Source organism: Salvelinus sp. IW2-2015, linkage group LG17, assembly GCF_002910315.2.
Source record: "Salvelinus sp. IW2-2015 linkage group LG17, ASM291031v2, whole genome shotgun sequence".
NCBI lineage: Eukaryota > Metazoa > Chordata > Actinopteri > Salmoniformes > Salmonidae > Salvelinus > Salvelinus sp. IW2-2015.
In genome coordinates this window covers 27,698,412-27,722,327 of record NC_036857.1, presented here as the reverse complement: position 1 = coordinate 27,722,327, position 23,916 = coordinate 27,698,412, and the positions used below count along the sequence as shown (strand labels likewise).

Here is a 23,916-nt window from a genome sequence, read left to right as displayed (position 1 = left end):
TGGAGGCAATATGCCARCTGTCACCTAGATGGTACTCTTGAATTAAACCGTTTTTTGAAAGTAAAATAGTCTAGGCGATGTATAAAGCAACTATTAGTATATCAATCATTGAATCTCTCGATAGATATAATGCGTATTCTCTGTAATGTGGGGAAATTAGATTAGTTTATGAGCAATAAATACCCAATTAGGTCCATTTCAGGATTTCCTTTGACATGGCAAATGGCTCCATCTACTGGTTAAATATGACTAGTTGGTGCACAGCAGTCTAGCAGAAACATCACCAGTCCGTTGAATGTTGAAAACAGTTTACCACAATACATATAAAACCCAAATTTCAGAGCATTAAAAAAAAAATGTAAGATACACCAAAATGTGGAACACTGAAAAAAAAGAAAATCAAAAATGGACTACAAATGAAAATCTTTGAGTAAATATAAATAAAAAACAGACAACCGTTACATTTGTCCTGAATAGAGGTGTTTCTGAAGAGAGAAGGATATCAAAGTAATCTTTCACTTGTTTCTATGACTACAGTGACAAGACAACTCAGGACCCAATTGCTCATTTAAAAAAAAAAATTGAGTGGGAAAACATCACAAATTGAATACGAGAATATTTGACCACAATACATAGCAATAGCACTCTGTCCATCGTCAACTCAATGGTATAGGCTACAAATATACTGGAATACTGTTCCTCTATTCTGTGACTAAACAACCTTGCTCTTTGTTACCACACATGTGGATATGATATCATTGAACACAAACTCAATGCTCTACATTCAACACAAGGGGTGGAAAGCCAAAATAGGCAGTTAAAACAAATCTGTAATATGAAGCCAATGATGTGGATAACATCTTCCCAAAACATTCAGTATTTAGCATTAACAGGAAAGATGATAAAACTAGAAATTCAGGTCAGGACAAATGATCTTTCTACAAGTGGAACAAATACTCTGTAGGTTGAGTGACTTAACACTTAATACTCTAAATAAATCAAATCATTGACAGGATCTTAAAACGTTCAAATGGATCGATAAGCATTCCCAAGAAGGAACAGTGTCTGGAAGTAAGCACCGATCTGCCTTATCCCATTCTCTCACTCAGGGGACTGGCCAGAGCAAGTCGGCCAAGACATTTAGCCCCAGGGTGGCATACCTTGATCAAATCAATCAGTATGCTCGTTTGGTGTCACTTTCTACTGCAGAGCATGTGGCATGCTGATTGTCAACTGACTTCTGATCTTAGGGTCGGGTTCCAATTCAGCACTGCTGTGATTATGTCATTCACATTTGCAAATAAAGATGGCTTGAAACATTGGGTACAACTTTTGAAGTGGCCCGTCTGTGCATCTGTAATATTTGCTTAATTGTGCTTGTTGTGGTGATAAAATTGTCTGATAAAAAAGAAAGGYAAAAAAACGGGTAATCGGAAGAATCCAATTCCAAGTTAGGAAAAAGCAGCTACTCTGACTAAATATGTTCATGATCTTAGCAATGGAATCGGAGCTACATGATTACTTGACCTACAGAACAGCTACATAACAGAAGCCAATGGACAAAAGAGTTTAAATATTAAAATGTAGGTTATTCAAAACTTAGTCCAGCCACAGTACTAGCGAAGAATTGGAGAAATAAAACAAGACARGGAGTACTTAGAGGGGACCATATTGACCTTAAAACATCAAAAGGTGGACTAAAACTACTGAACAAAAAAAATAAGCAGGGGAGATTTTCTACCAAGGTGATCTGATTACGATAAAACAATTTTATCTACTGCATAACTACTGTTATGTTCGAGGTTTGATAAGACTTGGAAGGTGATCATCTTCCCAGGGGAAACATGTCGAGGGCTCGTATTCAAAGTTTCCCCAGAMTGCCTGATCTAGGATCAGTTTTTTTTATACTTTTTAGATAACAATGAATATGAATATATGGACAGGTGGATCAGCACTCCTACTCTGAGACGCTTTGTGAATGCGCTATGAAAGTCCCCCCTACTTCCTGGATSATGTCCCATACCGTTTTCGAATGGGATTCCAGAGTACATCAAATTCATGAAAAAGGTCATTAAAGATACATGTAAAATGATATTAGTAGATTTACTCCGAACTGATGGCTTTCATGAAGGTAGAAGTAAATGAATCCACTAAAACAAATATATGCTTAGGATGGCGGCGCACAATTGGCCCAACGTCGTCCGGGTTAGGCCGTCATTGTAAATAAGAATTTGTTCTTAACTGACTTGCCTAGTTAAATAAAAAACTTTTTTCCCTTCACGTTTTCATGATTTAATCTTGAATCCCATTCAAAAACAGCTAGTACATGATTCAGGAAGTAGGCGGGACTTTCATACAGGGCACTGGACCATACTTTGATAGACGTGGCCATTTTAACGTTACCTCTTAGTTAAGACGACTACCTTCAAGTCACCTTAAGATGGCTGCCAGTACCTAGACAGGGTACCACAGAATCAAGAATTGTACTTACACAAAAATACAGAAAGGGAATAAAGCAAGAGGAAAGAAAGACAAGCCGTCCCCAGTAGCGAGCCCAGCCAGCCTGTTTCACCACCTCCAAAACCCACAGTCTTACCCCATCCTTCTCAGTTTGTGTGTAAAACGGCTAGATTGGGCTCTTTGTTATTCAGGGTCATTAACCTGTACATTGGGGCACGGAGGGAGGTATCATGAAGTGGGCAGTGTCGTCCATCGTTGGTTTGTGTGGTTTTTGTTATGGTCATTAGCGGGGGGGGGGGGGTCTTTCAGTCCCAAATCGCACACAAWCCCTCCATTTTGCCTTAACCCGTCACTGGTGGAAAATATACCACTACACTGCTTACACCTACCCAAGCCACAAAAAAAAGGCAATCATAAAAAGTGTTAAGGCCAAGGGGAGGAATAGGGTGCGATTTGGTACTGGCTATATGAGTGTCTCCAGGTCGTCCCTGCAGTCGGGGGGGGGGGGGTCAGTGACCATTCCTGTGATGACACTTCCTGCTTACATGCTCACAGCGCCTTTCTCCTTCTTATCCCCGTCTTCATGCCAGGTGAGGCGCTCTTCGTAGAAAGCTATGACGATCTGCGGGCACTTGTGATTGGCCTCCTTGGCCAGCACCAGATCTGCCTCATCAGAGTCCTTCCTGTAGCGAGACGAAATAAATAAACATGCTTTATTTACAGGCCTATTACCATGATGAAGTAAAGACAAGACGCCCTAGTAGACTTAGGAAATAACGACAATTCACGATGTCACAAGACTGGATCAGGAAAACCAGAAAGCTCTTAGACCCACTGTCTTGAAGAGGAATAGTTAACAAAATCAACTTTAAGTGAGCAACAACTTCAGTTAWTCAGTTTCCAGTCACCAGTTTGAAGACATTCTTAGTGGCGTAGTCTAGTGGACGACATATGTCTTAGTACTCAACACTCACCACTTCATGAGGAACATGAGGTCTCCACAGGAGTCTGTGGCTCCAATAATCTTCTCTGGTTCCAGACCTCTCTCAAAGCCTCTCGCAATCAGGACGTCATCCTGGAAGAAAGGAGAAATGACCAATTATACCGCTGATCATCTCTATGTTGTACATTAGAAGTGAAACTTAGGCACCACCGCAGGAAACAAGCACAGACAACAGTTGTATTTCACAAAGCCTTTGTCATTCTAGTGACGGTAAGCAACACCCAAAAGCTCAACTATTTCAGTTTGAAATGAGGCGTCTTCAGTTGGTTATAAATATGCAAAGGAAAGTTCTCCAAGATGATCAAGCTTTTGTTCTAGCCAACAATTACAATGCTGCAACACTTGGTTGGACACTTAAGAGGTCATTTAAAAACAAAAAGTGTTGAATGGCCTATCAGTGAGCTGCAAAAGCTGGAGAGGTAACGAATCTCAATGAAAGTCACCCCCTTTCATAAAGTGATGATCCGTTTTGTAGACTTGCATGTGGCAGTCAATTCACATAGCTCTTATCTAGTGTTAACCAAGCCTGGTCTATGTAACCCGCCCTCCCTCCTCTAGATTTTTATCTATGTAACCCCCCCTTATTTTTGCACTTTCACACACACTGCTTCTACTGTTTATTATCCTGTTTGCCTAGCCTCTTTTACCCCAGCGACATGTACATATTGTCGCAACTACCTCGTACCGGTACTCCTCGTATATAAATCTCATCATTGTTATATTGTGTTACCGTTTCCCTTTCGCAAATGTCTTCATTTCTAACTCCACATTGTTGGGAAAAGTCTTGTAAGTATGCATTTCACAGCAAAGTCTACACCCGTTGTAGTCGGCACATGTGACAAATACATTTCTATTGGATTACAAACAACTCATTCTCGCTGTTTTTTGGGGGGGGGGGGAGACTTTGTCCACACGAATTCACGAGGTAGGTTACGCACCTCTTTTTTCCGTTTGGGCTTGTTGCTGCTCCCCTCCTCATCATCGTCAGAGTTTCTCCTCTTGCTGCTGCCTTCCTTGCTACGGCCTGATGACCCCGCACTGGACTTGGCTCCTACGCTGCTGGGGGTGGCAACGCCGCTAGGCTTCTTGTAAGTCTTCATAAARTCAGCAATGAGCTCGGGGCAGCCGAGATTCTTCTCTGGCTCCCATGTGTTGTGCTTTCTGCAAACAATAAATGCATTGTCATAGCAWGAACAAAATATATTCGATAGGGAAAACACACTGCAGGGTTATTTCTGAATATTTTTTATTTTAAGTATTGGGCAGGTGTATACTTAGTATGTAGAAAATTGACCTATTTTAAATAAGATCTTTTTCATTTTTTAATGTAAAACTGGTGAAACCATTCCCACCGCCTAAGCCCCACTTTGACACAGAAAAACACCTGCACTGGCCTTCTCACATGGTTTCCAATTCATTTTACACCCAACCCTCGGTGTGCACGAGTCAGAGCGTTGTACAGAGCATGAAGGTAACCAAAACATTTCAGCACTGAAAGCCATGAAAAATCAATAGCATTATGAATTGTTAGGGGTAGAAATTAGCGAGCTACTGGAAACGTCGTAAGTCGTAAAATAATAATACATTTACATTACATTTAAGTCATTTAGCAGACGCTCTTATCCAGAGCGACTTACAAATTGGAAAGTTCATACATACTCAGTAACATGTAACTAGAACACCAAAATATTTTTCTTCTGGGGATTTTCATCAAAATGTTATCCATGGAAGGGTCCTTTGATGTTCTGTTGATATTTGTTTCTTAAAGCATAATTTTTGCCTTACCCAGGCCCCCTTTAAGATGCCACAATGTTTTGTCTGCAGGTGCTACAAAGCAAAAGTTAGTGTCATTTGAASCTTTATGGCTTGTAAACATGAATATTGAAAATATAAAATTTGATATATCAATATAGCTGCATTCCTAACACGTAAAAGACCCAACCTCCTCCACTTATGCCCTTGGGGAATATCCATGGCCATCTTTGCCGTCGGTCCAAACAATTAGCCAAGCAAGGGAAGTTGGCAACGTAAGCACGTCAGCCCTCYTTTGTGATAAGAGTATGCAATTCTGTTCACGCCAGGGCCTGAAATGCCCCATAATTAAATTTGGGATGATTGTACATCCGCTAAGAAAAGCCTACCAAAATGTAAAGACCAACATCAATATGGAGAAGTCAGCATACAAGTGTAAGCAAAAAATGAATGTAAATAAGTTAGACAATAATTGCAATCATAGTTGACTGTAGCTCAAATAAAGCACACCAACTACCGGTGGTTCCATGATCACTGAAAACAACCATAGGATGAACGAGTGGCGATTTCCAGGCAAGGGCGGTCCAATAAAAAGTAACCAAGTGTCCACTTAATTTGAGGGTCTGTCTTTTACGTGTTTGGAATGCAGCTATTGTTTAACATAATATACAAGTTCCAGGGTGGGATCTCTGATAGTTTTAAAGTTATGGCCCATAACTTCTGAGGGTGCAAAAAAGGGTGCAAAAATATGCAAAAAAACACATTTCCAACCCACACATGCGTAGTAAAACACTTTTCAGGGCTCTGCAACGTGACCATTTTACTCACATATGCACCTAAATATTTTGCTTTGTGACCTGAAATGAAGGATTCTGGCTTTATTACCTCAAATGTTTTTCTTTGTGCTCGTTTCTAGTTTGTCGCACACGTGCTCCTTGTGTACAGTTGTGCTTGTACATGTGTGAAATTGTACACCCACCAAGTTATATTATGTTCAACAATATTGAAAAGTGAGCCAAATCAAAATACTACACACATTACAGAGCAAGCAGTAAAGCTTTATATGACCCCAACTTTTGCTTTGTAGCACCTACTTAAAACTTCAATTAATTATTTCTCAAATGTCAACAATACTTTCTCCAAAGGTCCCTTCCATGGATTTACACTTTGTGAAAATCTTATTTTGTTATAGTTTCGTCTGGAATCACCCAGATGGACTTACTCTGAATAGCCTTTCCACTTAAGGAAGAATTCAACTCGGCCCTTCACCGTCCTTCTGTCCAGAACCTTCTCCACAATAAATTCTTCCTCTTCTGAAGATGAGCCCGAGYCATCATCATCATTTTCACGAGTCTTCTTTCCCATGATTTGGTAGCGGTACCTCAAATGAGTGAACAAGGGGCACGTCCCAACTTGGAAATGAAACGTTCGAAATAAAACCTAGAAAACGTAGAAACAGGGTTAAGCAATGCGTGCAATATAATACATTGGTCAGCTGTTCATTGCTACTAGCTAGCTACAGCAGATAACTAACCTAACTAGTATAAAATCATGATACAGCTGACTGTCCGTTTAAAGGGAATCACTCGAATTAAAAACCATGCTAACGTTAGTAGGTTAACGTTTGCTAAATTAGCCAATACGGCTAGCTGGCAAGCAGARGCTTTGCTTCCTTGATACAACACATGGCCTGTCCTCTAAAATAAATAAGGGTAAATTAACTAGTTATCCAATTGCCGTTTTAATTCGTTCCAMTTTGCCAACGATAATGTTACATTTACAGTACATAGAGGCATTTCAATCTAGCTAAATAGCCCTAAGCGCGTGTAGACTTGTGTTTGTCCTAACCCCCGCCTGACTAGCATGAGAATGAGCTAACTAGCTGTTCGCCACTGGCTAACGTTAACAATTTATCAAGCGTTATCCTCAATACTTTTTGCTTGAGACGGAMTGATTGAAYTGGGGGGGGGGGGGGTGTAAACTAGCTAATATTAGTTAAGTAGCTAAGAAATTGCTATATGTATTTACTCACCCTTGCTAGTTTTAGCGGTTTACTGGTTCGTTTTCTTGACGCTGTTGCTGGGCTTTTCGTTTCCCCTTCACAAACGACTTGCTTGTTTGCCTCGCTGTGCAAGAAAGCGAGCGCCAAAATGCACAATGGCAGACCGTGCACGCCCACGAAACCGTCAAGCCAAATAACTAGGAGATCATCAGTAAATGTTGTAGCTATGTTCACTTAYGAAATATGCGGACGTATTTTTGGTATTACTTCTATCAAATAGACTATTTGCTAAATGTATACAGACTAGCCTGGGAATGGAATGGAATTGAAGTGACGTCTACATAACGTTTTGACAAAACGTAAGCCCACACCCACCACCGGCTGGTATCGTTTTGTTATTGGACATTGCTGATAATTGACTGTAAAATATCCAATTGGAGTTGCAGCGGAAGTGAGAAATTGAATGCAACGGCAATAGATAACCAATCGCTGAATCCAAGAGGCGTATCCTCCCTATTTATTGTACTCTTTGTTTCATTTGCAGGGTCGTTGCATTCTGTCGCAGATCGTCTTTCTTCGAATAAGGCAAAGGAATCGTAAGCTACCATCCACAATGTCGAAAGAGGTAAGTGTCTCTAACGAATATCTACATACAATTTTGTTCTTATGTGCATTAAATTTTAACGTGTACGTTGACCAATCTAACCAAAAGGGTTTTCCACTCGCGCTTATCTATTAATACAGCCATAGCTCATGTGGGGACGCCGCCATCTTAAAGGCCTCATGGCCTTATTGTTCGTGTGCTTTGCTCAGCCATTTTGCAAGAAAGGACGTATCTTTTTTCCCCCCATTGCGTTTAATATTAGTCAGATAATTTAATCCATGTTTCAACCATCACACATTTCATAGTTTTGGTTCACATTTGCCAAATGCCCCGCCATGTTGACGCCATCTGATATTATTGTTTGACCCCCCCCCCCCAACGTGTTTGTTTTTGACAAACTTAACTGCAGGAATATTGACGAACGGTTGGTAATGAACTTTGAGTTCGCTAGAGTGTAGCGCTCGCTTGCTGATCTGCGTCTTTTGTTCTAAATACATTGTAAATTGTTTTTGTCCAGGCCCCACGTGAACCCGAGCAGCTCCGCAAACTGTTCATCGGAGGTCTGAGCTTCGAAACCACGGATGAGAGTTTGCGAGAACACTTCGAACAATGGGGATCTCTTACAGATTGTGTGGTGAGTATAATGTAAAAAATATAACAAGAAATATTATCAGCTGCAGGGAGAYCTGTACCCGAATAGACTACAGCGTCACACAGGTTTACATTCCTTGTTAATGTTTGATTGGTAATCCTAAATATCGGTGAATCTGTCGTATGTATTTTATTTTTTTAATTAATGTTTTTGCCTTAAATTTAATCTCATCAACAGGTCATGAGAGATCCAGCCAACAAACGCTCTAGAGGTTTTGGGTTTGTCACCTACTCTGGTGTGAACGAGGTCGATGCTGCCATGGAAGCACGCCCCCATAAGGTTGATGGTAGGCTGGTAGAGCCCAAGAGGGCTGTTTCCAGAGAGGACTCTAGCCGTCCAGGCGCTCATGTCACAGTGAAAAAGATATTTGTTGGCGGTATCAAGGAAGACACTGAAGACTCCCACCTACGAGACTACTTTGAGCAATTTGGCAAGATTGAAGTAATAGACATTATGACCGACCGCACCAGTGGCAAGAAGAGGGGCTTCGCCTTTGTCACGTTTGATGACCATGATGCAGTGGACAGGATTGTCAGTAAGTAGTTGTCTGAACAATCTCTTTGTATTGATGAAAATAGCTGACTTTCATGAGTTATCTGCTGTATTTTAAKACTGCCATTGTATTTTCAGTCCAGAAATACCACACGTTGAACGGTCACAATTGCGAAGTGAGGAAAGCATTGTCCAGACAGGAGATGCAGACAACAGGAGTGGGTATGAGGGGTGGTAAGTACATTTGCACACAGAAAGGGACAGGAGTATTTCCTGCTTCAGGACATGTGATATGGCCTGGGAAGGAGTTCACATCCTTGCGATAAGCAGTATCCCTGTGTAACACATTATGATACATTTTATTTGAGTACTGATCAGTCACTTCACATAATATAATTGCCAAGTTGCATTGGCACTAATTCTTTGAGTTTTCTTTTCCAGGCCGCGGAGGTGGCGGCAACTATGGCAGAGGTGGAGGATATGGAGGTAATGATTTTGGCCGTGATGGTGGATACTTCGATGGCCGTGGTATGTTGTGGTCCTGCACCACTCTCTCTCTCTCTCTCTGCTTTAACCTGTATGCTTAACCCCTTGTGATTGTTTCAATATACTTTAGGTGACGCTGACTCGTCTGTTTCAGGAGGCAGAGGGGGTGGATACGGAGGAGGAGATGGCGGTTACAACAATGGTTATGGGGGAGGTGACGGTAAGATTTGGATTCCAGAATAGCCATTCAATAGCTTTTCTCACCAGTGGCAATTTTAGCTGGTAAACATGTCATTACGGTAGAAAACTTAACACAACATGCATTATTTGAGAAGCCACAAGGATATTACAATTTTTTTAGATGGTCGTGTATTTAGATTCAAACTTTCCTTTCTATAGGTGGTTATGGTGGAGGCCCTGGTGGTTATGGTGGTAACCGTGGCTACGGCGGAGGACAAGGTTATGGTGGTGGACAYGGTGGCGGCTACGGTGGTGGAAATGGCTATAACGACTACAACAATGGCAATGGTGGAAACTTTGGCGGCGGTAAGTCCATGGCTTCCCCACAAGAAGCAGCCCCAGTTGGTGGTAAGTGGATGGCATCATAGGCTGTGACTTAATTCTCACACTACATTCTGTTTGGTAAAAAGTAGTGATATATTATATACTGTTTACAAAAAGTAAGCAACAAATGTTACCATACTACACCTGATATTTCACATGCTACAAAATCATATTGTAAACTCAAATGGCCTACTAAATGTGAAGTAGTGTGAGGACTATGTCATGGCTGACTACGTGAAAGTGACGTACAAAATACTGTTCTCAGCTGTTCTAAACATTCAAAACATCCTTGGGCCGGTGTAAAATGTACAGAACCAATTTCATTAAAGTAATGTGGCTGTTCAAATTGTGTTGCAGGAAACTTTGGCGGCGGTGGCGGTAACAACTACAATGACTTTGGCAACTACAACAACCAGGCTTCCAACTACGGCCCAATGAAGAGTAACAACTTTGGAGGCAGCAGTGGCGGCGGTGGAGGTAGCGGTGGTGGCAGCAGTGGTGGAAGCGGCGGTGGTGGTGGCGGCGGCGGCAGGAGTAGCGGCCCATATGGAGGTAGGTGGCAGACTAGCTTTAGACCAGGCACTGGTTGAGCTGTTAACTCAAGTTGGTTTGGCACGCCTTCAGGTGACTTAGGTTGTGTAATAATTATTTGGCTGACTTAACCAGAAAGCACAAGTTAGTGTGTTTTGTTCAACCTTTGACTTTTTATGTTTTTCTTTTTCATTTCAGGTGGATATGGAGGTAACTCAGGAGGTGGTGGCGGTGGGTATGGCGGGGGCTCCGGTGGACGACGATTCTAAATGTTCAAAAGGTATGCTTTTTTTAACGTGACAGTTTGAAACCATAACAACCGKAGTGTGTAGATGAGACTAGCATATTCTAGGATTTGTCTTTAAAATGTAGTGTTCAGAAACTACCTCCGTTCTTGTACCCTTTGATACATACAGTCCTAGTAGTTGTGTTTGATCCAAGCGTTACTAATGCTGGATCTCATGTAGTAGGTTCTGGTTAATCCAACAGTCAGTGCACAGTTTAACTTAATGTTGTTCCGTATTGTTCAACAGGACTCAGTACTTAGGAGAGGAGAGCGAGACAAATGACAGGGCAGCTGCAGGTTTACACCCTAGATCTGCTCAGCCAAACAGTTGTGGCAGGTTACAGCTGCTACAAGAAGAGATGTGTACAATAGAGAAATCATGGAGGGGCTTCATACATTTTTCTGTACTGTCAAACAGGTTTCTTATGTTTCTGGAAAGCAAGCATTCCAATGAGGTTTTATGTAGATTTTGCATCTATGGTTTTTATTTGTGTAACTGCAACAATCAAGTTGAAATAAACCACCTTTCAGTTTTTTTAAACTGTCGTTCAGTCTTGTTAGCCTCTCTTTTAGGGGATTGGGTGGGAGGGGGAGGTTCTCTTCTGGTTTGTTTTAATGCATTAGACTATACAAATCCACATTTGAATGATAGATGCAGTCAATGGCCATTCTTTAGAAGATGAAGTACCACCTGTCAATGGAGACTTTGCCTAGCCCAATATGCTTTATTCCTTTCTTACACGAGACATTCTTAGTCTGTTCCAATGCACATACTACAGATTGTAGAACATCTCATATCCCAGCACATCAATGGAAGGTTTGTGACCAAGTAGTGTTACAATAGCGTTGAAGTCCTTGATGAACTCCAATGGATGAAGTTATGGTAGTACAAATACTAAGTCCACACAGAGCCCATCTCTTTGAGAACTGCACCAGAGACGTGAGTTGGATGGCTAGATCAGACTTGCCTGTCAGACAGTACAGCTGCCAGCAGAAGGCTAGCTTACATGATGCAGTCTTGAGGCTAGCCAGCCATGGAAGCCAGCTGAGCTGAGGGAGAGACGTAGCAAACAAACCCATCGCCTGGCAGGAAGGAGCAGTGTGAAGCAGGAGAGTGAGTAGCAAGAAGGCATGTGAGACTAGCAGACAGCAGCTCCCAAAGCGCTTAGATGCCGCCTGTAGGTAAGAAGACTTTTCCAACTACTGTCAGTTTGAATAACATGTTCTGTAGTTGGTATGAGCAAACGCTAGTTTTATTGTAGAAATTAATAGTATAGCATTAATGACCGTGTATGTTTTATTTGGATGTGCAGTGTTTTATTAGAAACCAATGCCCCCATCTAATACAACGGTCTGGACCTTTTGCGTAACATGGTCTTTACCGGCGTGCCAATCTCATAATGCATGCTGACGTTTGCAGTCAAATCATGGAATATATTTTGCAGTCAAATCATGGAATATATCAGACTAACGCCTTTCATTGGTTTATCTTCTGATACTCATTTGTCTCCTTTTCCTCTGGTGCTTTCTAGGAAAATGAGTGCTCGAACGGACAGCTATCCAAAAGCATGATTTTAAGCGGAACATTGTTGCATTGCATATAGTAAGCTACAATAACTTTTTTGATAACTTGGAAATATTAAGAGATTGTGAGGCTGTCCTGGTTTTAAACAATGGTCTGTTCTCTTTTAGGGTGACTGGGAAGATGCAATTGGCTATTTTTATACTGCGAAGACTGCTGTGCAGGATTTTAAACTGTTTTTACCCACTTCCTGTTTTATCAATAAAATATTTTTTACCAACATACCTTTCCTCATATTATAAATACTGTTCAACTACCACACTGTACACCATTTTCATATTCTGATATACATGGTATACAGGGACATTTTTATAATAGAATTCCCAGGTGTACATTTTACATTTAAGACTTATCATTGTATCCAGAACGAGCATAGGCATATGACTGGTTAGCTCACGTTACTACAGTGCCTTCAAAGTGACTTGACTTTCTCCACATTGTCACAGCCTGAATTTAACATTTTATATTGAGCCTGTCACTGGCCTACATACAATACCCCATATCAAGGTGGATTTTTTTTTGTAGTTTAGCATAAATTTCAGGAGAAAATGTGCTTAAGTTGCACCAACTGCTGATTTTTTTTTTTTTTATATAATTCCGTAAGTCAAACGGAATTTCAACCGATTTGACCTCCAAGACCAGGGAGGTTTTCCAATGCCTCGCTAAGGGCACCTATTGGTATATATTAAATATCCCTGAGCATGGATAAGTTACTAAATAGACTTGTGATGTATCAATACAAGTCACTACAAAGATACAAGCGGCCTTCCTAACTCTGTTGCTGGAGCGGAAGGAAACCACTCGGGGATTTCACCATGAGGCCAATGGTGATTTTAACAGTTTTATGGCTGTGAAAGAACTGAGGATGGGTCAACAGTTTAGTTACTCCGCAATACTAACCTAAATGACAGTGAAAAGGAAGCCTGTATAGACATTTTCCAAAACATGCATACTATTTGCATTAAGGCACAAGTAATGTGGCAAAGAAATTAACTGCCCTGAATACAAAGCGTTATGTTAGAGGCAAATCCAATACCATATTTTCAAGCGTAGTGGTGCCTGTATCATGTTATGGGTATGCTTGTCATCGGCAAGGACTAGGGAATTTTTCATGATAAAAACAAACTGAATAGAGCTATGCACAGGTGAAATCATAGAGGAAAACCTGGTCTGCTTTCCAGGCAACACATTCACCTTTCAGCAGGACAACTTAAAACAAGGCCAAATATACACTGTAGTGATATACCAAGACGTCATTGAATGTTGCTGTGTGGCATAGTTTTGAATAAAATCTGTTTAAATCTATGGCAAGACGGGAAAATAGCTGTCACGCAATGCTCAACCAACTTGACAGAGCTTGAAGAATTAAAAATATAATGTGCAAATATTGTACAATCCAGGTGTGCAAAGCTCTTAGACTTACATAGAAAGACTCTGCTGTAATTGCTGCCAAAGGGGATATCACGTGTTGACTCGGGTGTGAACACTAATGCAAATGAGATGTCTGTATTTAATTTTCAATGCATTTGCAAACATTTCTTGAAACATGTTTTCACTGTCATTATAGGGTATTTTGTGTAGCTGAACAAAAATATAAACGCAACATGCAAAGTGTTGGTCCCATGTTTCCTGAGCTGAAATAAAAGATCCCATAAATGTCCCATACACACAAAAAGCTTATTTCTCTCAAATGTTGTGCACAAATTTGTTTTTGTCACTGTTAGTGAGAATTTCCCCTCTGCCAAGATAATCCATCCACCTGACAGGTGTGGCATATCAAGAAACTGATTAAACAGCATGATCAATACACTGCTGAATTGTACACAGATGCACCTTGTGCTGGGGACAATAAAAGGCCACTCTAAAATGTGCAGTTTTGTCATATAACACAATGCCACATATGTCTCAAATTTTGAAGGAGCGTGCAATTGGCATGCTGACTGCAGGAATGTCTACCATAGCTGTTGCTAGGGAATTTGAATGTTAATTTCTATACCAGAAGCCGCCTCCCCAACGTTTTAGAGAATTTGGCAAACGGCCTCACAACCACCGACCTCGTGTATGGCGTGGGCAAGCGGTTTGCTGATGTGAACGTTGTGAACAGAGAACAAACATGTTGGGGTTATGGTATGGYCAAGCATAAGCTACGGACAACGAACACAACTGCATTTTATCGATGGCAATTTGAATGCACAGAAATACTGTGACGAGATCCTGAGGCCTATTTTTATTGAAGGTATCTGTTACCAATAGATGCATATCTATTCCCAGTCTTGTGAAATCCATAGATTTGGGCATAATGCATTTATTTCAATTGACTGATTTCCTCATATGAACTGTTGCGTTTATATTTTTGTCCAGTATATTTGATCCATTTTGAATTCAGGCTATAACAACTAAATGTGGAATAAGTCAAGGGTTATGACTCCTTTCTAAAGGCTCTAAGTATTGATTAGTTTGTTTAACATGGTGCCATTTTAGCTGCCATTTTATCTGATCTCTACATACACTGTTCCATGGTTTTGTATGTAAATATCCTTAATGGCACTTATTGTACTGTAGATTTAGCAACAATTTCATATTGATATATAAACTGAGGCAGTATACAATAACTGTCCAATAGATTTCATCTTTACATTATTCTCCCTCCAACAACTCACTACGAGGCACCAAGTATACGTTCCCATCAGGGGTCTGCTGTAGAGAGTAGTCATCTATAGAGTAGGGATGTCCATCCTCATCCCGGAGCTGAGAAAAGACTTCAGCATACAAGTCTGTGAGGCGGTGTTTAACAATAGTCATGTTGCGTTGGAACTCCAACCTCTCCCTGGCCAGGTGTTCCCTCTGGGCCTGTAGCTGACCCAACTCCCCCTCCAGGTAAACAATGTTCTCCAGTTTCCTCTTCCTGCAGTTCTGGGCTGCCACCTTGTTCTTCCCCCGCCGGCGGATGTCCCTGACAAGMGCGAGCTGGGAGTCCGTGAGGGTGTACTGTGTCAGGAGCTCGTTGAAGTCATCCACAGGTAGGTTGATGATCTTCTCTAGAGGGAAATGGATCTTGAGGGCGAGGGCTCGGCGTTCATCCCGGCTCAGAGGGACAGGAAGTGGGTTACCTCTGGGTTTTACATAGAACGCCTGGGGAGAGCTCTCTCTGGTGGCAGAGCTGTTAAGATGCCGGTCGTTCAAGGCACTGGGTAAACCTTGTTGATGTTTCATTGATATGGGAGGCAGGAACTGAGGCTGTGGTTGCATTTGGGATGGTTGTGTTACAGGGAAGTAAGAGGAGTGCATCCCTGAGTAGTGGTAGGGGTGATTGGGATGCTGCTGATAGTCCACAGAGTAAAAGAGGCTAGCTCTCCTTCCTTGCTCACCCATATTCTCCATCTCCCCGTGACTATAGTTCAGACCAACCTCTGTGCTTGAATAAGCAGGGACACCAGTCATGGCATCATCTGGTGAGGCTAGTGGTGGGCTGGAACCCAGAGATAGGCCAGAGTCAGATTCCAGATCATCCACAGTGCATGGCGGGTGTTTGCTCTGCCCATGACTTGTCCCTAGCACGTACCGACCCGGGCCCTGAGAGGGGCCAGCATTGTCGTTTCCAACAAGTCCCTCACCACCGACGCTCGGCAGACTCATATGCTCTAGAAGGCCCATCAGCGAGGGCTGTAGAGGGTTCAGAACTCTGGGGTTCAGCTGGGCTCCAGAATGGTTTCCAGAATGTCCGTACAGTGCCTCTGCTGCTGCTTCCCTGGTGGCCTGATGTTGGCAAGCTGGCATTACTTTAGAGTAGGATCCCTCATAAGCAGCATCAGGATTTGTCTCACCACCACAGCGGAGGGGCTCTGTATGAGAGTGAGACTGAGCCATGCCATAACCTCCCAGAGAGATGGGCAGCTCCAAGGGATGGTACTGAATATTTTCATATGGGCTGTCATGTGGGACCTCAAACTCCTGAAATGAAAAAAAAAAAGGTAAGGCTCATTGGCGGATGCTTTGTCTATGGAAAACTATGCATCATTACAGTTTATCATTACTATATGTATTGACAACAAATAAAACAATTCGACAAGTTTGTCATTGAGTTTTAAAATGCTGTGTGTATTTGTGAACACGCAAAAGTACATACCACAGGATATGTATGATCTAGGCTATATGGTGACGTAATTGTCAGGTTATTGAATACTCATCCTCCTACCTGAAGCTCAGTGATGGTCATCAGTTCCTGCCAAGCCAAGTCCATCTCTTCGTCGTGTGGGTGGGGGGCTCCATGTGACCGGGCTCCAGGGGCATGGGTGGGCATCGATACCCCCCCACACAGCCTGCCAGGATTCGCCAAGCCCTGGAGAATAGAAATAAACTTATAGCAAATCACCTTAGATATTGATAGCTCATAGGAATTTGTTGGTAATGCTTTATTTTACAGCCCTGTTTTGTCCAATTTACGTGGCATAAGAAGTGGAAACGACAGGTACTTCCTGGTACTTGCTTCAAATAATTAAACACAATCAGTAACAACCTGTCATCAAATCATATGTAGTTTTGCTTGTTTTAATGAATAAAGTGTATGTCTATGGTCTATTACACTGCATGATGCCACAGCCCTCCAAAAGAGGAAATATCCGAGCCAGCACAGTTTAGTTCAGCATGATATTGTGAAAAGAGTTTTCGACTCACCTCACTGTGTCTCCTCAATGGGAGCACATAGTTGGCTGCTGCACACATTCAGGACAGGCTGTGGTTGCAGCGCCCCCTCCTGGAAGAGACAGACATTGACAAATATTACTATCAGATATTCAGCCATTAGAAAATGCTGAAATCTACGGATTCAATACGTAGCTGCGAACTAACAAGGAAAACACTCATCTAGACGAAGTCTCCTCAAAGCAAAAACATGACATTTTAAAATATAGAAAATCATGTTATGCTATTGTTATACTATTTGCCCTGCAGAAAGATGTATATACCAAAACTATACCCACTGTGACATGTAACCTACTATATGAGTGTTTGGGTGCTATTCTGTGTTGAACTCTTTGGGACATGCGAAAGCCAGGCACACAGAGTTCCGTTGGGCTGGATCCATCCTATCAGCTGAGCTGTGGTGCTGCTATGCCAGACACCGATAAGGCAATCTCCTGGGAGACAGCACAGCACAGCGTTCCCTCCACAGCAGCAGCAAACAGAGGCTGGGGCTGGGCCCTAACCGCAGTCAAGTTCCATATAGTAAAGTGAAAGTCAGAGAGGGCTTTATAACCTTTATAAAGGGTTTAACCTTACGTCTGGGACAGCACATAAATAAGTCCTCAATTGAGAATAGCAGACAGTACATTGTTGTGGTTTTATAGTCATTATACCATGCATGAATTCCATATTTAGTTATGTGTATTGTAGTTGGCACTATAGAATGCAAGGTATTGACTGAGATACTTGGTCATGGTCTAACTTTTGAACATTGCAAAAATTAAGTTATGTATTGTCCAGCATTTGCTCTCATTCCTCACTGGCTTTGTTTGGATCTCAACAAATACTCGGGAAAAGAGCAAGAATTCTCTGCAACAGCACAATTATGACCATTCCATCTTCCATGACCACAATTGTTTATTTACTTGAGGTGATCTCCTCGGCAACAGAAAATGTTTTCACGCAATCTGGATATACTGCTTCACAGTGGAACATTTGATGAGGAATTACTTTGTCTCTCACACTTGCACTCCGCTCTACATGTATCTCTCACAATTAGCAGGTGATGGCTCTCACCTGAACACTGTTGCAAAGATATGACCTTATCCCACAAAATACCCACTTGCCTAATTTATCAAACCAACTACAGGTTCATCCATCGTTGTATCTCTACTATGTGATCTGTAGCTACAGGTTCCCATGCATAGAGTAACCAACATGGATGGGCTTGTAACTCTCACCATATCTTGCCACAGCCACTGTTATGTTTGTGGTGATGCTTCCTAAGGCTGTTTCCTCTAGTACTGAGGGGACAAGGTTGCTTGGCCTGTCTAACCAGAACTCTTCTTACATGTCAGTGTGTTGCATAAACCAGAATATCAGTTGTGAGCACACTGGTAGGGAACAGAGATCCACTAGACTACATTTTCATATTTTAAATTGTCTTTAAAATTGTGTCGCATGTCATTATCTGAAGAGATACAATTCAAGTTTGCAGGGAAAACTTACTCACATAACTAAGAGCAAAATACATGTAATATATTTGTATGCAAAACCCATAGACAGTAATGTGGATAAGATTAAAGGATATAATATGCTATTTGTGTGGATAATCCTTCTTAGCAATGGTCAGTGTGGTAAATTTGACATTAATTACTGAAGAGGGAAAAAAGGCTTGTGAGTCAATATTTCACCAAATAAATGGCTACAATAAGTGCTCTGGCCTAAARGCTTTCTACTCTTGAAGATGACAGTTTGATTCGAATTCTATAATATGCCTGTCCTTCAGCTTGAGCATATGATCGTAATATTTGCTTGTGACTCATTTTGAATGAGATACATTTGACAATTTATTGCCATTATATGTTTTCAATGAAGTTACATTTGTTCTTTGAATAACCGCTTCTTAAGTTTGTAGGACCTGTTTTGTACATTAATATGACAAAGTAACAATGAGTTAATTCAAAACGGATTATATTTGACACTGGAAAGAGACCTGAAAGAGGTAGCAAATCAACCTTATCTAGCAATGAAAAACTATAAACTGCTAAAAAGCTGTAGAGAAGGGGGTTGTGAAAGAACATACTGTACCTGAGCAACATGTCTCTGTGTCTTCAACAGGTGTTCAGGAGAAAAACATCTTCAGACTGACACGTAAGAAACATAATCCTATGAAACATAAAGAAAAAAAAAAAGTAGAAACAGAACAAAAAAGTCTTTCTATTCAGTTTAGTGAGGACGTCTGTTAATATGTCTGCTTTTAACCGACCATTATAGGGAGTGCATGTGATTTCACTCTCACTCACTCTGTCTCTGTCGCTCTCTCTCTAGCTCTCTGCTCTGCTTCACAAACAATCCCCAGCATAAATGGGATGTCTCTGCCTGCGATGTAAGCAACCTTCCTGTAAAGCAGAAAACCACAAACCAAGGGCCTGACAGACCAACAAGTATCCCGTTGAATCACCTTTTAAACCAAGGCAAATAGCTTAGCTATGATGAATAGGTGTTTAAATGTTAACTACATTCTGTGACAAATTAACCATTCAATGATACAACACGATGCACAAATCCMTACACAAATCTAGCAGATCAGAACTCATCTTCCTTTAACTAACCAAACCCCTTACAATAAAATGTCCCAAAAGAAGTCCTCTGAAAGGAGAGGTTTATGGAGTGTGATCTGGAGCACCTGGAGTTAAACCAACCTGGTATTGTTGTTAGAGAGGGCCCTGTGCAGGCGGGGGCAGTGGTGGGTTGGAGACAGGCTGGATTGCAACTTAGTTTAGTAGGGATGGAATGTACACCTCCACCAGGTAAGAAAGGACACATTGTTCCTTTATCTGGCAGAGCAACCASTYYGGGGGGGGGGGGGGGMYGCAGGGGGAGCAGGGGGAGAATGGAGAGAAGCGTGTCTTACATAGCAGGTGACCAGTAGAGTCCTACTCCCCCAAAAATCCCCACACCACTGCCCCAATCCAACACATGCTGTATGCATAAAGACAAGCCGAACAAGCCTAAAACTAACATTAGCACGACGGACATTTCTCTAGCCTTATCAATACACAACCAGGAGTTGGTAATAAGCCCATTTAACTATTAGAAATAATTTGATGAACTTGGTGGAGTAGTTTTACTTCAGTGCAACAATGGACGTACAGTCAAAAGGGCTGGTGTGATATTCTCATATTTAAATCTATATTCATAGCAACGACATGCAACATTTATGTTTATAACAAAAAGAACATGAAAGAGGAATTCTATGAGGGATTTATAGAGGTGGGGTTGGGTTCACATTTCAAAAATGTTGATTAAACAACAAAATACATCAAATTACTTTTAATCGTAGGGGAGAGTGGGGTAAGATGTGCCACCATTGTTTCTAAGAGACCATATACAAAATTAATAATTTCCTCAACTATTTAGGAAGAGTCTGTGAAGGAAGAAAACATATGGAAAGTGGTAAGTAAGCAAGTTAGGTAAAAAATAATAATTCACCAAGTCAAATGAATGTATTGTGTTAGATGTTTCAATAATGCTTGTATCGAAACCAAAATAGATAATTTTAAGATTGATGTCTAGACATCAGCTGGTGCTTCTATAAGCTTCGATATGAGGTCCTAAACCTAGCATGAAAGTGCATCATTGTAGCTGTGTGGGCTAATACAGTAAGTTGGGTTAAGCCAATGGCAAGTTGAGCAAATTTAAGTGTTTTCCTCCCAGGTGTAATGCAAGGCATTATTGCTGGGATATGAGATAACAACAGGGCCTGGTGTTTGTTAGGTGTTAAGCCTGTGTTAAAGCCTGTGCTTTAKGCCTGTGCTTACAATTATTAAAAGACAGACAATAATTGTGATTGTGTTGAATGGTGCTTAGGAAATAAAAATAGACAAGGTTTTTAATGGGTAGTGGTAATATTTAATTCAGTACAGAAGTGTGTAGACGGCCTAAATTACCATATCCCGCGTTTCAACTTACCACATACAAGCTATGTTTTGTAATGTTTACAATGATTTCTGATTATTTCCAGGGATACACAACATCTTGACGTAGATACTGTATCTTTGTTAGAAAGAATACTATATTTCGCTTGACAATGATGCTGAATGTAAAAATTGCTCAACACATAAAATAAAATAATCACCCCTACACATAAAATAACAAGCCAGAAGTTTGAAAAAGTCCTATTACAAAGACAGATCCCATCTCCAAGCCATAGTTTATGATGTTTTCGTGTCATTGTTCTCAAAACATGGGAAGAGTAGGTGGCTGACAGAGTCAACAGAGGTGGGTGTTTACCAGGAATAAGAGAGAGAAGGGACTTCCCAACTTCCTAGCACCCAGCGCCCTACTCACCCACCTCCTAAGGATGCTAGACAGCAGGCTGTTATTACCCCGACCACAGTGGTTTTCACTCTGGCTGCAGTTACCAGCTCAACGCCCCCTCTCTATGGTTGTGTTTGTTTGCTGCAATTGGTCTTTGACATCTTGGGCAAGTACTTTTCAATTTGTTCTCTTAAAGTATCTCATCCATCCTCCTAATTTTTACCACATCTCTGAGAATAATCCCCCAAAGGCACTATTATAGTCCTTCCTTTGTCTCTGTCCCCCAAAGACCTACGTAGTTCCATGTAAGTGTAGGTGTAATGACCTGATGTGCGCCCTCTGCCTTTTGCATGGCACCCTGCCCACACCTAACCCTGTATTCTCGTGACCTACAGAATATGGGCTAGAAACCATAGCCATTTATATACATATATGGATACACACAAATAATGGTGTTTCTAGCATAGTCGTATCCATATACACCATCCTAATATTGAGTTGCACACCCTTTCAGCATCAGAACAGTCTCAATTCGTCGGGGCATGGACTTCACAAGGTGTCTAAAGCGTTCCACAGGGATGCTGGCCCATGTTGACTCCAATGCTGGATGTAGTTTAGGTGGTGGACCAGTCTTGATGCACAAGGTAAACTGTTGAGCGTGAAAAACCCAGTGGCGTTGCAGTTCTTCACACACTCAAACCGGTGCGCCTTGCACCTTCTACCATACCCTGTTCAAAGGCACTTAAATATTTTGTCTTGCCCATTCACCATATGAATGGCACACATCCATGTCTCAAGGCTTAAAAATCCTTCTTGAACCTGTCTCCTCCCCTTCATCTACACTGATTGAAGTGGATTTTCAGGTCATCAGATCATAGCTTTCACCTGGATTCACCTGGTCAGTCTATGTCATGGAAAGAGCAGATGTTTCCAAATGTTTTGTACACCCAGTGTATATGGATACGGCTATGTCAGAATCACCATTCTTTCCACAGATAATTCTAGAATTAGAACTAGGAGTCAGGTGCATGTTCTACTAGTTCTACTCCATGATTAATACATTGCTTCTTTCTCGACAAGTATTTTTAATTATTGTCACCATTTTGTCATTGAAGAGGTGTGGTATTGGAAGTAATGCCTTAACAACCCGAAAACATGATTTATATGATTTGAGCGGAAAAAATACCTCACCACGAATTTGTTTCCCCTGGTTGCGGTCTGGAGAAGGGAAATTCTCTGAGCCAGTAGGCCCACAGCTGTTGGGAAGAGAGGAATAGAGACTGCATGGACAGAGGGGAAAGTAGAAATAGTTCTTTATTGATTATTTAAAATTTAACTACGCAAGTCAGTTAAGATCAAACTCTTATTTACAATGACGTCCTAGGAACAGTGGGTTATAACTGCCTTGTTCAGGGGCAGAACGACAGATTTGTACTTTGTCAGCTTGGGGATTCAATCTGCAACCTTCCGGTTCCTGGCCCAACGCTCTAACCACCAGGCTACCTGCCGCCCCATTGATACCATGGAGGGAAATGTATACTGAACAAAAATATACTGAAGAAAGATATAAACGCAACATGCAACAATTTCTAAGATTTTAATGAGTTACAGTTCATATAAGGAAATCAGTCAATTTAAATAAATACATTAGACCCTAATCTATGGATTTCACATGACTGGGAATACAGATATGCATCTTCTGGTCAAAGATACCTTTAAAAAAAAAGATATGGGCGTGGATCAGAAAACCAGTCAGTATCTGGTGTGACCACCATTTGCCTCATGCAGCGCGACACATCTCATTCGCATAGAGTTGATCAGGCTGTTGATTGTGGCCTGTGGAATGTTGTCCCACTCCTCTTCAATGGTTGTGTGAAGTTGCTGGATATTGGCAGGAACTGGAACACGCTGTCATACACGTTAATCCAGAGCATCCCAAACATGCTCAATGGGTGACATGTATGGTGAGTAGGCAGGTCATGGAAGAACTATGACATTTTCAGCTTCCAGGAATTGTAGATCTTTGCGACATGGGGRCGTGCTTTATCATGCTGAAACATGAGGTGATGGCGGCGGATGCCTGCCCATACCATAACCCCATGCCACCATGGGGTGCTCTGTTCACAACGTTGACATCAGCAAACCGCTCGCCCACACGACACATGTGGTCTGCGTTTGTGAGGCCGGTTGGACGTACTGCCACTTCTCTAAAACGACGTTGGAGGTGGCTTATGGTAGAGAAATCAACATTCAATTCTCTGGTAACAGCTCTGTTGGACATTCCTGCAGTCAGCATGCCAATTGCACGATCCTTCAAAACATCTCTGGCATTGTGTTGTGAGACAAAACTGCACATTTTAGAGTGTTCTTTTATTGTCCCCAGCACAAGATACACCTGTGTAATGATCATGCTGTTTAATCAGGTTCTTGATATGACACACCTGTCAGGTGGATGGATTATCTTGGCAAAMGAGAAATGCTCACTAACAGGGATGAAAT

General features: G+C 41.5%; 3 protein-coding genes across 9 annotated transcripts; 1 reads left to right on the top strand and 2 right to left on the bottom strand.

The window, feature by feature from the left end:
• Positions 1 to 291: 291 nt before the first annotated feature.
• On the bottom strand, positions 292 to 7,567 carry cbx5 (chromobox homolog 5 (HP1 alpha homolog, Drosophila)). Its single transcript, XM_024005492.2, has 5 exons — positions 7,248 to 7,567; positions 6,438 to 6,655; positions 4,402 to 4,624; positions 3,435 to 3,535; positions 292 to 3,143 (listed from the first exon to the last, which is right to left on the bottom strand). The coding sequence occupies exons 2-5, from the start codon at positions 6,578 to 6,580 to the stop codon at positions 3,002 to 3,004; spliced, it is 609 nt and encodes a 202-aa protein (XP_023861260.1). The 5' UTR covers positions 6,581 to 6,655; positions 7,248 to 7,567; the 3' UTR covers positions 292 to 3,001.
• A 164-nt stretch (positions 7,568 to 7,731) lies between these two features.
• Positions 7,732 to 12,636, top strand: LOC111976565 (heterogeneous nuclear ribonucleoprotein A1). 7 transcript variants are annotated; one of them, XR_011481322.1, is made up of 11 exons: positions 7,732 to 7,842; positions 8,339 to 8,455; positions 8,651 to 9,008; positions 9,104 to 9,199; positions 9,407 to 9,493; positions 9,582 to 9,671; positions 9,851 to 10,039; positions 10,373 to 10,567; positions 10,745 to 10,826; positions 12,365 to 12,435; positions 12,525 to 12,636. XR_011481322.1 is itself a non-coding variant. In XM_024005491.2 (10 exons), exons 1-9 carry the CDS (start codon positions 7,831 to 7,833, stop codon positions 10,813 to 10,815), a joined length of 1,131 nt encoding a protein of 376 aa, XP_023861259.1. In that variant the 5' UTR covers positions 7,732 to 7,830; the 3' UTR covers positions 10,816 to 10,826; positions 11,080 to 11,378. The 7 variants fall into 7 exon arrangements, 6 of the variants coding, with proteins under 6 accessions (XP_023861259.1, XP_023861256.1, XP_023861258.1 ...); XM_024005491.2 differs by lacking the exons at positions 12,365 to 12,435; positions 12,525 to 12,636 and adding an exon at positions 11,080 to 11,378 and having other exon boundaries at positions 9,407 to 9,451; positions 9,851 to 9,997; XM_024005488.2 differs by lacking the exons at positions 12,365 to 12,435; positions 12,525 to 12,636 and adding an exon at positions 11,080 to 11,378 and having other exon boundaries at positions 9,407 to 9,451.
• Positions 12,637 to 13,906: 1,270 nt separating this feature from the next.
• On the bottom strand, positions 13,907 to 19,490 carry nfe2 (nuclear factor, erythroid 2). The gene is made up of 4 exons (XM_024005483.2): positions 19,186 to 19,490; positions 17,089 to 17,167; positions 16,610 to 16,753; positions 13,907 to 16,365 (listed from the first exon to the last, which is right to left on the bottom strand). Exons 2-4 carry the CDS (start codon positions 17,134 to 17,136, stop codon positions 15,052 to 15,054), a joined length of 1,506 nt encoding a protein of 501 aa, XP_023861251.1. The 5' UTR covers positions 17,137 to 17,167; positions 19,186 to 19,490; the 3' UTR covers positions 13,907 to 15,051.
• Between the last annotated feature and the right edge of the window lie 4,426 nt (positions 19,491 to 23,916).